The 12717-nt window shown below is 37.9% G+C and overlaps 1 protein-coding gene across 1 annotated transcript in view; it reads right to left on the bottom strand.

Moving 5' to 3' along the window:
* Positions 1 to 12717, bottom strand: part of OSBPL3 (oxysterol binding protein-like 3) — a 92361-nt gene that overhangs the window by 31787 nt on the left and 47857 nt on the right. Inside the window, exons 11-14 of the mRNA XM_008581744.1 lie at positions 8800 to 8934; positions 7758 to 7851; positions 3852 to 4102; positions 922 to 1059 (exon numbers count right to left, since the gene is read on the bottom strand). Of these exons, the coding sequence (XP_008579966.1) occupies positions 922 to 1059; positions 3852 to 4102; positions 7758 to 7851; positions 8800 to 8934 (618 nt within the window). The remainder of the gene's footprint in view (positions 1 to 921; positions 1060 to 3851; positions 4103 to 7757; positions 7852 to 8799; positions 8935 to 12717) is intronic.

The raw sequence follows: 12717 nt of genomic DNA, 5'->3' as shown, positions 1-12717 counted from the left end.
AACGCAAATCCATTCATAAAGAGGGCAGCAAGATAACAGGAAGGAGAAGAATGTTTTAGCAATCCCCAACCCTCCCCTTTCCCTCAGTTTTCTAAGAATTGGGAGGAGAGAAATGCTTTGAGGCAATGACGTTTAGTGTCCCTAAGCTGACATTTAGGGATGTGCAGACCGTGAATATGCTCAATTGCTGCATCGGGAGCGCCACCACGCTCCCAAGCGGCGCACTCTCCAGTGCGCCACCGGGCCGGCCCTATCACCTCCACTTTAAAGAGGAAAGTAAAGCACAGAGAAGTTAAACACCATGCTCTGGGTTATAAGGCTAGTATAAGGTACAGCTGAGATTTGAACCTAGGCATTTGACTCTTGAATATTGTTTTGTGCTAATTCTTATGTGGGATGAGTCTAATGAAAATTCAGGCTGTATAAGTGTATGTATGTCCATCCATTAAGGACAAGGGATTCTTGTCTGACCCTCTAACCCCCCACCCCACAGCAGTATCTCAGCACTATATCTCAGCACTTAGATCAGTGCCTGGCACATGATATATGTTCAATAAATAATTTATCAATTTGAATGAATGATTCCTCTTAAATTGAGAACAATGCATTTATTTGTGCTACCCATTTTGATGGGGGCATTTGTGCTCTAAAATATTCCTTCACTAATGATTTTAAAGAGAAAGGACACTGTCAATGCATATAGCCAAGCGAGTGGTCAGAATTACCCACACACCTTTATGCCCACAGTGGTGGCCAGGTTTCAGTGGAAGGAAAATTGATCCTTCTCTTTATGTTTAAAAGCACTGTAATTATCTCAGTTGCTTTGAAGCCAGTGAAAGGTGGAAAATAAATATTTCAGAAGCACATTTAATGGGAGGCATAAGCAACTCCTCCCAACAAACAAAAAGGGTGTATAGCCACCTGTTCTGAAAAAAACCGGAAGCCCTTGTCCTCACGAATACACTCGTACGTTTCTCCAAGAACCGGATTAAAAGGCTTGCTCCCAGCTCGGAAGTAGCTAGATGCATATGCTGATACGGCAAAGGCTGCCACATACACCTAAGGACAAGAAGGAAAGAACTTTGTCATTTCTGTGTCACCAAGAAATTTGTTTTTCACAAAATAAAACCTCGTTTTCTCTTTATAATAGTTTCATTTCAGAAAGCCTAAGATTTATCTTTGGTTTGAAGACGACCAATCCAAAATAGGCTTGAAGTTGTAGGTTTAAATCACATTTATCTTGGCCTAGAAACAAATTAACCAAATATTTTTAAACTCTATGTTTATTTTGATGCCTTAAAGTTGTGAGATGCTATTAAGATGATGACATTTATGAAATGGACTACACTGTTTTTGAACTGTTATGCTGTGTCTAGTACCTTTAAGCCTGACATATTTGAGAATAGTGACATGGTACTTTCATGAAGGAGGGGGGAAAGAGTATTAAAAAAAAGCCAAACTTCCCCCAAGATTCAGGAATAAGGATCATAAGTTTAATCATTCACAATTTGATATTATAAAAACCTAAAAACTCACTTTGCCCAAAGAAAATCCGTGAGAGTCATTTCCTGAGCCTGGTAAACAAGCTACAGGATACAGTGACTTTAAAGTTCTGCTTTTCTGGGAGGAATAAAACATTTTTTTTTAAAAAGGCTTATCTATATGTGAACATGAAATGAGCAAAATCTTTTAACAGCCCTCACTGTGAGGCTCTCCTCATTTTTATCAGTTCCCCTTTCAAGGCACCAAAGAAACACATTATCCTTTTGTCTTTGTTTGTTTGTTTGTTTTGGTCAAAAAAGTTAAGCCTAAGTCGTGGTAGCAAATTTTTCTTTCTAATACTGAGTTTTAACAATCTCAACATTTTTTCTTCCTAGCACGTTTCATATAGTTTCTTACATCGAAGAAAAGCTGAGTGACTTTCATATATGTTCACGAGTCACGTAATTTTCCTTACTGTCCTTTTGCAAAACTTTTGGTGTCACCTGTAGCGAGACTTGCCCTGCCACCTCATGCTACAGAACACTCTAGAGCAGCTGGAGAGCTTATAAAAATCAATTCACCCTGCTCAAATCAGTCTCCTCTATGACTGCCCATTTCCTTGAACCCTGGCTATCTGCTCCCTCATGTGTTTGTTACCTGTGAAACAGTAAAGTCACACTGTGTATATGATTGACCTTGAGTCACCTTCACAATTTAAAATATAACAAAATTGATAAAAGAACCTAGTGTCACTCATGATGCTGGGGGGTGAAGAGAGTGAGGAGCAGACAAAATGAAGCACCCTCTTTTTGGGTTGGTGACATGAGAGAAAAGCCACGCAGGAGCATAAGCTGACCCACAGAAAAATAAGCAAAATCAGTGGTGTGCTGGGGCTGTGAAGCCTTTCCTCAAACTTCTGCTCAAGATCAATTATGCAGATGAACACCCTGAGCCTCTCTAAATTGACACAAGAATGAAATACCTTTAAGAATACTTTCATCTTCAAAGTCAATCATTTTCTTTAAAGAAGAGTCTCTACAAATGTTGACTTTTAACACCTGCCTTAGAACTATGTACCTCACTTTTTCATCAGGAACTCTTTGGGAAAAAGTAAAAAGAAGGTAATAAAACAAAACAACAACAAAAAAACCCCACAGCTTGTTTTTCCTCTCCTACCCTTATTATCATTAGCAGCAAGAAAGAAAGTCTTTGAGCGGGGAGCTCTGGAGACTGAGTGGGTTGACTGTAGGGTGTCTCTTTTAGCCAGTAGTTAAGATTTCTCCTTAATCTCCAAATCACTGGTATAATGAAGTTTTGATGAGGGTTGAAACTGCAAAATGCTTAGAATTTAGAAAAGAATGGCATCCTCTGTCAATGGAAGGGTGTCAGCACAGCTAGGTTTGTGAAGCTCTGATTCCAATTTAGCCAATCAACAAATGCCCAGGAAAGAGACTGCATTTGGAAGACACAGAGAGTGTGATCTACCCATAGTCTTACCCGCTTGGTACTTCCTACCCCGCTTCCCCCATTCCCACAAGACAGAGGAAGGATGAGAAATACTCGGAAGCCTCTTGAAAACCAACATCTGTAATTAGAGGTGATCTTGAGTACATTTGGAAGACACAGAGAGTGTGATCTACCCATAGTCTTACCCGCTTGGTACTTCCTACCCCACTTCCCCCATTCCCACAAGACAGAGGAAGGATGAGAAATACTCGGAAGCCTCTTGAAAACCAACATCTGTAATTAGAGGTGATCTTGAGTAGACAGCAAAAGCTGGATTTTTCCAGGATGAGTTTGTTTTTGTTTTTAACTTAATCTATACAAAATGAGAGAGAGAGAAAAGGGAATCTTTCTGATGTGGAAACCTCTTCTGTGAATGATACTTTCCAAAAACCTAGGAGCTGATGGGACAACTGCAGAAATAAATAAAAACATACTCAAGGGAAATTTACCCTGGAAGAGAAAAACCAGCTCAAGAAATTAAATTCTTTCCACCCAGGGCAGTAAAAGTAAACATGCAGGCAGCCCCTGAACACATGTTTTCTAGCCAGGCATATCAGAACAGTCAGATAGATGGGAGGCTCCTGGAGAATGAAGAGGCACAAAACCACAGAACAGAACTACCCCAGACAGCTGCCACAGAGAAGCCCCTTCCTCCCATGGCAAATCCCTACAATGTGGCTGGAAACAGCCAGGCAGAGGGAAGGGAATCAGACAGAAATGAACCCCGCTAAGGAGCAAAATGAAAACCAGCAGGGATGAGAGCTCTCTCGGCCCTGCCTGGCTTGGCTCTGATGGGCCCACACGAATGGCCTCAGGGCTTGGGTCAGAGGCTGGGCAGTGACGTGGGAAGGCTGATTACTCACCATCCTTTCCAGGGGATTCGGAATCTGAGCAGCCTTGTCCAGAAGCTCACTGTACTCCAGCTCCTCGCAGAGCCTCTGCAGCGTGTTCAGCGGCTCATTTAACTCCACGGGCATGGCGACTTTGGACAGGTCCTTTCCTATGTTGTTCCTCAGAATATTCCACAAGCTGATATTGCTGGTGTTGGGGCAGGGCGCCGGCAAGCAAGTTCTTCTTGTGGACTTTGCTTCCCCGCCACTTCTAAGAACAGGCCCTGAGAGGGAAAGAGGCCTGGTTGTCTCAATAAAGCTTTTGATTTTATTCTTTTTTTTTTTAAAGCCATGAATAAAACTTTACTCAATTTTACTACTAAACTCAGTTATCCAGAGCACGACTGAAAGCCAGAAAACAAGAAAAAGCATTCTAAGCAATTAAGTACCAAAAGTTCCATGCACTAAAACTCATGGGCTTTATTCACTAAAACTGAAGGGGAGGCCCTTCAGTTCCTACTCACAAGCTAGTTCCTCACAGCTTACCTACACTTAGAATAAAACTAGAAACTGGATTTCTATGCCTATAGCAGGTTACTGTTTATAAAAACTTCTGAAGTGTTTTTTAAAAAGCACTTCAAATTCTGATAAAAACAATTGCGCTTATTAGAAGAAAATTAAAAAGGAAATAATAGTCATCCGTTATTCTACCAGCCCCAAATAGCAGCCATTCATATCTTGGAGTGTCTTTGGTTAGTGTTTTCTGCATCCTGATAGTTCATACTGTATGTAGTTTTATGCTCTGCTTAAAATATTTTTCCATGTTATTTAAAATTCTTCTTAAACATTGTTTTGAATGACTGTAAACATATTCCATGTTATAGATATTATGCCATAATATTTACTGAATCATTTATCTACAGTTGAACTTTTAAATTTGTTTCAATGTTTTGTTAGGATACAACAAAACAAACAAAAACACAACAGTGAATATTCACATATTTAGATATTTGCCCATATCTCTGATTATTTTCTTAGCATATATAGAAGTGGGATTTCTATGTCAAGACTATAAATGTTTTTAGACTTCCCATTCATAGGATCAGACTGCTCTTAAAAAGGCTGAACAAGGTTTCTCATTTATCAACAGCATATGTGAATATTGATCTCCTGAGGCCTTCCCAGGCTTGTCGTTGTTCGTTTTTAATTTTTGTCAAATTGTTAGGCTGACAGTGTTATCTCTTTGTTTTAACTTACATTTTAAAAATTTCTAGTGTGGTCTAAAATGCTTTCGTGAGTACAAATTCTTTGCTGAACAGTCTACTTTCCTATTTGTGTATTAAGACCACATCTTTTGTTCTTATCTTTGTTTTGCAATTTAATATTCATTTGGCATTTACATTTAAATTTGGTCTATGGAGTTTTTGATGAATGAAACGTTTAGGTATGTAGATCTATCAATCTCCTTTGCTTATCCTCTGAAATTCCTTTCTCATCTCAACTGTGCCTATTTTCAAATGAAATCTTTTGCATTCCACCAACATATTTTGCTGGTATATATTCATTAATTAAACATAAATACTTAACATTTACTCATTATAAAGCCAATCACTCTGATTAAATAGGCTGCTTTGACGAACAGAAAAATATGAAATTGGGGACATACTGTGCAGTCTCATGTTAATCTAAGCATCATACTAGTTCTTAAATGTGTCTTAATTGCTTAATGGGGCAAAATCTGACACAGGTCAGTAACTGCAAATGGTAGTAGTGTTTGAAAACAGCTTTCCATGTTGTCTCAAAATATTTTTTTTGATTACGTTAATTTAAATTTTGAAAGAATGCTACTCCTCCACCACCACCACCACTGCTAATGGCTAGCACATATGAGGGTACTTCATGGGAAGATTTGTACTAACTTTTAATTCTCCTTTTCCACAAACTTTTTGAAGTACCCTCATATCTTGCTATTTACTCTGTGGCAGGCAGTCTTCTAAGCATTTTACATGTATTATTCTTATGTATTCTTCATAACTATCTCTTGAGGTAAAAAGTATTATTATCCCTATTTTAGAGGTGAAGAAAATGAGGCACAGAAAAGTTGAGGAACTTGCCCTAAGAACACATGGCCAGTGCGTGGCAGAGCTGGAATTAAACGAAAAAGGTCCCTGGATCCCTATTCTTAACCATTTAACCTTCCCACAGCAGCCAGCACAGTGACAGATCCTAATAAGTGCCCAGTAACTTTTTGGGGGAAGAAATTAATAGAAAACGCTTTAAATACCTAACGTCTACTAAAAGCTCAGAGAAATTCTAGTATGATAGTGTATCAAGACCTTGATCCCATCCTGTTTCCCTTTGTAGGCAAAACTGTGTTACGGGACATAAAGGTTATTTCTACATCCTATTTTTTCAGTAGAGTACTAATGTTTAGAAATCTAACCCTCCTCAGAGAATGCTGTAAAGAACTGGAGGACACCCATTTCTACATTCAGATACAGACAAAGAAAGCTGGGTTTTGTCCAGTGTTTGCTCAAGCTAAGGCAACATTGGTTAGCATTCTTGCAAAATGCCTGTGAAATAAGATAGAGAGAAACAGCCCTAAGAGTCATGCTCTTAGTTCTAGTCCATGTCTCCTCTTCCCGCCTTTGACCTCTGAACCTTCCATTCACTCTGTGCTCCCTCTGGTTCCACCCTCCACAAGGCCTCAAGGAGATGGGGACTTCAGCATTTGACAGTGATCCTCATCTACAGTGAGAGTGCCATTTTAGAGTGTTTGCCAAAGGAGAAATGTTTCATTTCTCTCTCAATTTGCCTCCTTGCTTTTCTAGAAAAACAAGTAACACATAAACTTGCTCCTGTATTACTGGCCTTCTCCTTTGAACCTACTAGTTCTTAGACTTTTCCACCAAGAGGTTCACCTCTCCAGAAACATTTCAAACAAAACACAGAGCATGACGAGCATCTCACCTCAAGCAGGAGTGATACTGAAAGTTGCTCTCCAGAGCATGGTAAAATGACCTGCTTTTTTCCTGCACTGTGGTCCCCAAAGAGGCAGCTCTTTAGCATTCAGATAACAATCCATCATCATAGTTCACACATGCTTATTGAGCTGGGAAACACTGATATATCATAAAGGTACCTGACATGCCCCCTGTCCTCTGTCTAGATACAAAAATAGGCGGTGCTCTGAGTATACAGTGCATGGCACAGACACACCTGGAGACTCCAAGGCACACTGAGCACCAAGACTGGGACTATTTGATGCTATAAGGACCAGTGCAGAGAACTGTTCGATTGGGCAGATTCTTTTTAAGGGCACAGCTTCAGTCTAGTCTGCTTACTGAAGTCCCAAATCAGAGTTGTTTGGGACTAGTCAGACACTCCAGGTATCCCACAGCTCAAATTAGCATTATGAAATACCTTTCCTGGTATCATTGTCCCTCTTGGGATCAACCAGTAATAAAGGGACATCTCAGTATAAGCTTGAGGGAAGGTAGAAGTTTGTAACTTTTAAATGTGTTATCTTGAAGAATCTGAAGCTAAATTACCACTTAGACCAGATCTTTTATTACGTAAACCTTATCAAATTCTTAAATTACAAAAACACCTAGATACCTAAAGGCAAAAAGCTATATTCTAATGTTTGACTACACAAGGGATATTTGTTGCATATTTTTTGATATTCTTATGATAATTGATATACCTTCACTTTATAAAATAAAAATTGGCACAACTAATTTATTTGAATGAATGTATCTTTCACATGTGTGTGCTGTCTCCTCATAGATTATAAAATCCTAGAGCAGGGGGACAGTGTTTTAGTTTTCCTAGGCAGTACTTGCTTACAGTGCTCTGCTTGGAGCAGGCACTCTATCTATGCTTATTAGTATTCTATGACGATACAAACTTTCAGAGATCAAGTAATGTAAATCTTACCCAAGGTCTGTCTCTCATTATCTAAATCATTACTGAGATTGTCTAGGGAAAGATTATCACTTATGTCACTGACATATGAATCATCATCAGAAATCTATGGGAGAGAAGAAATAATATGCATTAGAGTAAGAGTAAACAAAAGCCAGATTTTCATAAAATGCTTACTCCAAATGATCACACCTTTTGAGTCTAACAGCACAAATCTACAGAAATAATTTGGGGTGCTGTTTTCATAGAGGCCCATCCACCAATCTGCCTATGATGTATTCATGGAAAACACTTGTTATTAAAATTTTTAAACATTCTTGATTAATTCTCACAAGGCAAACAGCAAGTAAACTCAAGACTTTTGTTATCATAAAAATTCTTATTAATTCAGACTTCATTTTGAGAATTTGCTAGTGTTTGGGTAAAAGGAGATGCAATTTGTCTTAGAACTACTTGTGAAAAAAAGAATCTTCTATGGGAATTAATACATAAATAAGATTACTACTTCTATATTTAAAGGGTAAAATGATTAATAACACATTTACATATAGCAATGCTTACTATGATACCTACCTATTCAGGAAAATAAGATTTTAATGTACCAATGTATAAGAATATTATCATATACTATAAATTAATATAATAACCATATTATAATGATCAGAATAACATAATTGTATGTCATGAATTAATACAACTCAAATTCCATGATTAAAAATACACAGGATGCTAATTTATTTTCCTGTAGTAGAAATATTGCATTATCAAACAGGTAGAGGTCAAGATTATCAACCTGTAATTGAAAAGAAGTATAACAAATCAAGTATCAGAAACAAGCAAGTGTCTAACACCCTCTATTTTTACAACTTTTTTCTTTTAACATATTGTTTCATTTTGTGCTTTTGGGGTATGAGTTATGAGAGGACCCTCAGAATGTAATGGTGGAAAGAAGCCATTGAGTCTAGTGTTTCTAAATTTATATATTCAGTAAACAGGTTGATCAACAAAGCAACAAGAGATTTTGGAGGCACCTAACTGAAAACAGGGCTCAAACCTCATTTTCTGAAGAGCTTGGAGATAACAGGACTTCCTGTGCATCAAAAAACTCTGAAAGAGAGTCAGTGATGGAGAGTCTACTTTCATTGGAAAGCTGATGAACTAGAGCTCGGTTTTCATCTCTGGAGCTCTCCTATAACAAAAACAAAAAAGCATGTATTTGGAAACGGTCTCAAGAGAAGCAAAATAAACAAACAATTTAGTTGTGTAACATGTAAGGTAACAGGCCCATGCAAACAAGAAACTCAAAGCAGAGGTCAGCTCCAAACCTGAGAAGTCAGTTTCATTTAAACAAAACGTAACACATTTACATATAGCAATGCTTACTATGATACCTACCTATTCAGGAAAATAAGATTTTTATGTACCAATGTATAAGAATATTATCATATACTATAAATTAATATAATAACCATATTATAATGATCATAATAACATAATTGTATGTCATGAATTAATACAACTCAAATTCCATGATTAAAAATACACAGGATGCTAATTTATTTTCCTGTAGTAGAAATATTGCATTATCAAACAGGTAGAGGTCAAGATTATTAACCTGTAATTGAAAAGAAGTATAACAAATCAAGTATCAGAAACAAGCAAGTGTCTAACACCCTCTATTTTTACAACTTTTTTCTTCTAACATATTGTTTCATTTTGTAAATTATTTAAGGCAAAATATATATTACATAATTACATTAACAAGTGAGAAAACCCCTATTTTCTTTATAGCTCTACATTATGGGTACCCAATATCATAATTTAGAAATAGTTTTGTGCTAATATAACTGTTTTAATTTTCATTCGGTTGAATATTTTTTCTCTTTTAAAAAACGAGCTGTGGAGATGTTAATGTGGGGAGAGGCTGGAAGAAGTGTGCGTGGGACCTCTCTCAGTATTTTTTTTGCACCTTCCTGTTAATTTGTAAGTATTACAAAACAAAGAGTAAAAAAAAAACAATCCCACAACTATGTGTATTTGGGGGGGGTTTTGTGTGTGTGTAAATTGTCCTTTTTCCATTTACTTGTTGAGGTCTGAAGTTACTTGATGTTATTTGTTCATGATTTGCATATTAAACACATTATCACTGATTTGGTATTATCTGAGTCCACCATTTTCACTGAACCTATTTTTCCTATTGTTTCCCTTCCTATTTTTTGACACACACAATTTTTTTCCTTAAAAAAAAATAGGAATCAAATCTAGTAAACATTTATTTTTGCAATCTTTTTCTATTACTCCCCAACTTAGAACATCCTCCCTACGCCAGCAGTTTGATAAATATTTTGTGGTTTGAATTTTTATATTTAACTCAAATTTGCTGGTGATTCATTTTAGCATGCAATGGAAAGTTTTAAAGTTCTTTCTAAATTGCTTTGAGCTACATCGAGCTAATTTATTGAATATTTCATCTTTTTCCCAATGGTTTTTTTTTTTTTTTCCTTTTTGTCTTTTTTTTTCGTGTCCGGCAACGGATGGCAACCCTCAGTGTCGTGCCCGTACCGGACCGGGACCGGCAATGGGATCGCAACCCTCGGTGTTGCGCCCGCACCTCGCTCAGCCAGTGAGCGGGAACTGGTCTGTATGTGGGATCCGAACCCTCGGCGGGAGCGCCGCTGCGCTCCCAAGCGGTGCACTGTTGCAGTGCACTGTTGCAGTGCACCACCGGGCTGGCCCCCCAATGTGTTTTAACGCCTTTTCCATCCATATATTTCTTTCTTTATATAAAAGGGTGTTTATGCCTGAGATTGTTATTCTGTCCCATCTTATACCATCACCACCTTATTTAAATTACTGGAACTCACTGAGTGTTTATTCTCTGTTCAGGCATATCTTTCCTCGTTACGTATATAGCAGTAGGTGGTATTGATGAAACAAGTGCTTTGGACTCATTAGGTGTGAATTTAAATCCTAGCTCTGTCTTTTACAAGCTCTGTGTCTGGGGGAAGTTATTTAACCTCTCTGGGCTTTGGTTTCCTCGTCTCTAAAATGAAACTACCACCACCTATGTCACAGAGTTGTAGTTAGGAGTTTGTGAGACAATGCCTTCAAATGCATATGGAATATAACAAACAAGTTGGCAATTAAAAGAATTAAGTTCCCTTCTTCTCTTTCACACTTTTAAAGTTCTTGCCCTTAAATGAATTTTAAAGAATTAAATGAATTTAGGATGTAGTAGGATGTTACCTCCAAAAGTCATTTGACCATTCATCTGGAATCTAAAATACTATAAAAACTGATCAACTGATAATATCAAATCTTCACATTCAGGAACGTAGAATAGGAGGACTTGATAGGTTGTAGGGGTAATTTCTGATAGGAAAGGGGGAATTTTAGAATTTGAGTAGCCAGGCCCAGCACCAAAGATGGGTAATTTGTGCAGCTAAAAGAAGGTAACAGAAAGGAAGCAAAGACAGTGAGGGGCCCTGAAAACAGCACCTCAGGCTGGCCCCACTGTCGGGGACTGTCACTCCCCAGCAGAGTATTTGAGGTGCCTGGGAGTTACCTAAAGAAATAAACTGGAGTCAAGCTTTCAGTCTGGGTGGCCATTTCCACTCATTCTCATACTTGTTTCCTGAAGGCAACAACGGCTTTTCCCCTGCTGGGAATGTTAGCTGAGTCACTCAGTGAAGAAAAGGACAGAACATGGGAAAGAGAAAATCTCTGAAAGAGGAAATTGATAGATGAGACGACTGCAAAACTGACTCAAGACTCAAAAAGGGTGTTTTGGAAAATGAGAGTTTGAGTGATGTTACTGCCACAGTATCAAGGACAGTTTATAGCATTTAAGCTTTCAGGTATGTTACTTTTGAGGTCAGTTTTAAAATATGCATTTTAAAAGACTTGTGATTTTGTTTTCCTTTCCAAAACACAAATGGCCCCAAGTATACACACTGCACATAAGTTCATAAAAGCATAAATGAAGGTTATCTACTTAACTACTTGTTAAATAGATCAATGTAACTTATGCGCTAATACTATTTAAAAGGTAAGTACTGTCTGGAAATGCAAGAAGCTCCAGAGAATGTCACAGTGTTTGGCAGCAAACAACCCTCTCTGTCATAGCCATGACTGGGCCCTGCTCTAGCAAATGTGCAGATTCAGAAGAAGATCTGCCTGGTAAGCACATTTCTTTGCCCAGGCCTGTAATGAAAGCCACCATAAGTAATGTTTAGGTGCTCAATCCTGTCAGTGACAAGTTAGGTCTGGGCTAAAATAAATGAAAAGTGATCTTTTGGGAGTAGTACATCATTAGAAGAATTTCCTATTCAACCACTCCCATGTGCCTCAAAATTAATGAGAGGCCCACAAGCCTCTGCAGAGACAGAGATGGTCCTGTCAAGGGGGGGCACAGCCTGTGCTTCAGATGGGGCAGACGCCTGGGGCCTGGTGTCTACGTCCTGACTGATCTCAGCCTCAACCTTCTTCCTTGCCCAACACAGTGGCTTCCCAAGGAGTGAATGTATTGTGTGAGGACAAGAAAAGAAGGAAGAAGGACGTGATTAGATATTAGAGACTTCTCTGATAACTTTATATATACACACTTCCCCCGCTTGTCTATTACCTTCCTCATTTTTTTATCTTAAATGTACTCAGTCTAATAAGTTTATTAATGAAAATGTTAGCACAACCGAGACAGGCATATAAATATAAGAGATAGCTAAAAACAGTTTTTATCTTCGTTACCCTTTCCTACTTATTTTGAGTAACCCACTTGTATTTTTCTGAAATTTCTCATTTTAAGCATTCGGAAACTATTTTGAATAAACATCCCAAGTCTTGAGAAATGATCTTTTTAACGCATTATTAACTGATCGAGGCACTTCAACTAAAATGCAATATTCTCTCCCTCAGAGTGTACAGCTGCTATGTGCTGTAAAAGAAAAAAAAAAAAAAAAAAAAAAAAAAAAAA

This window comes from Galeopterus variegatus, unplaced genomic scaffold (assembly GCF_000696425.1).
Source record: "Galeopterus variegatus unplaced genomic scaffold, G_variegatus-3.0.2 Scaffold2451, whole genome shotgun sequence".
Taxonomy (NCBI): domain Eukaryota; kingdom Metazoa; phylum Chordata; class Mammalia; order Dermoptera; family Cynocephalidae; genus Galeopterus; species Galeopterus variegatus.
The sequence above is the reverse complement of the archived record's forward strand: the minus strand, read 5'-3'. Positions and strand labels throughout refer to the sequence as shown.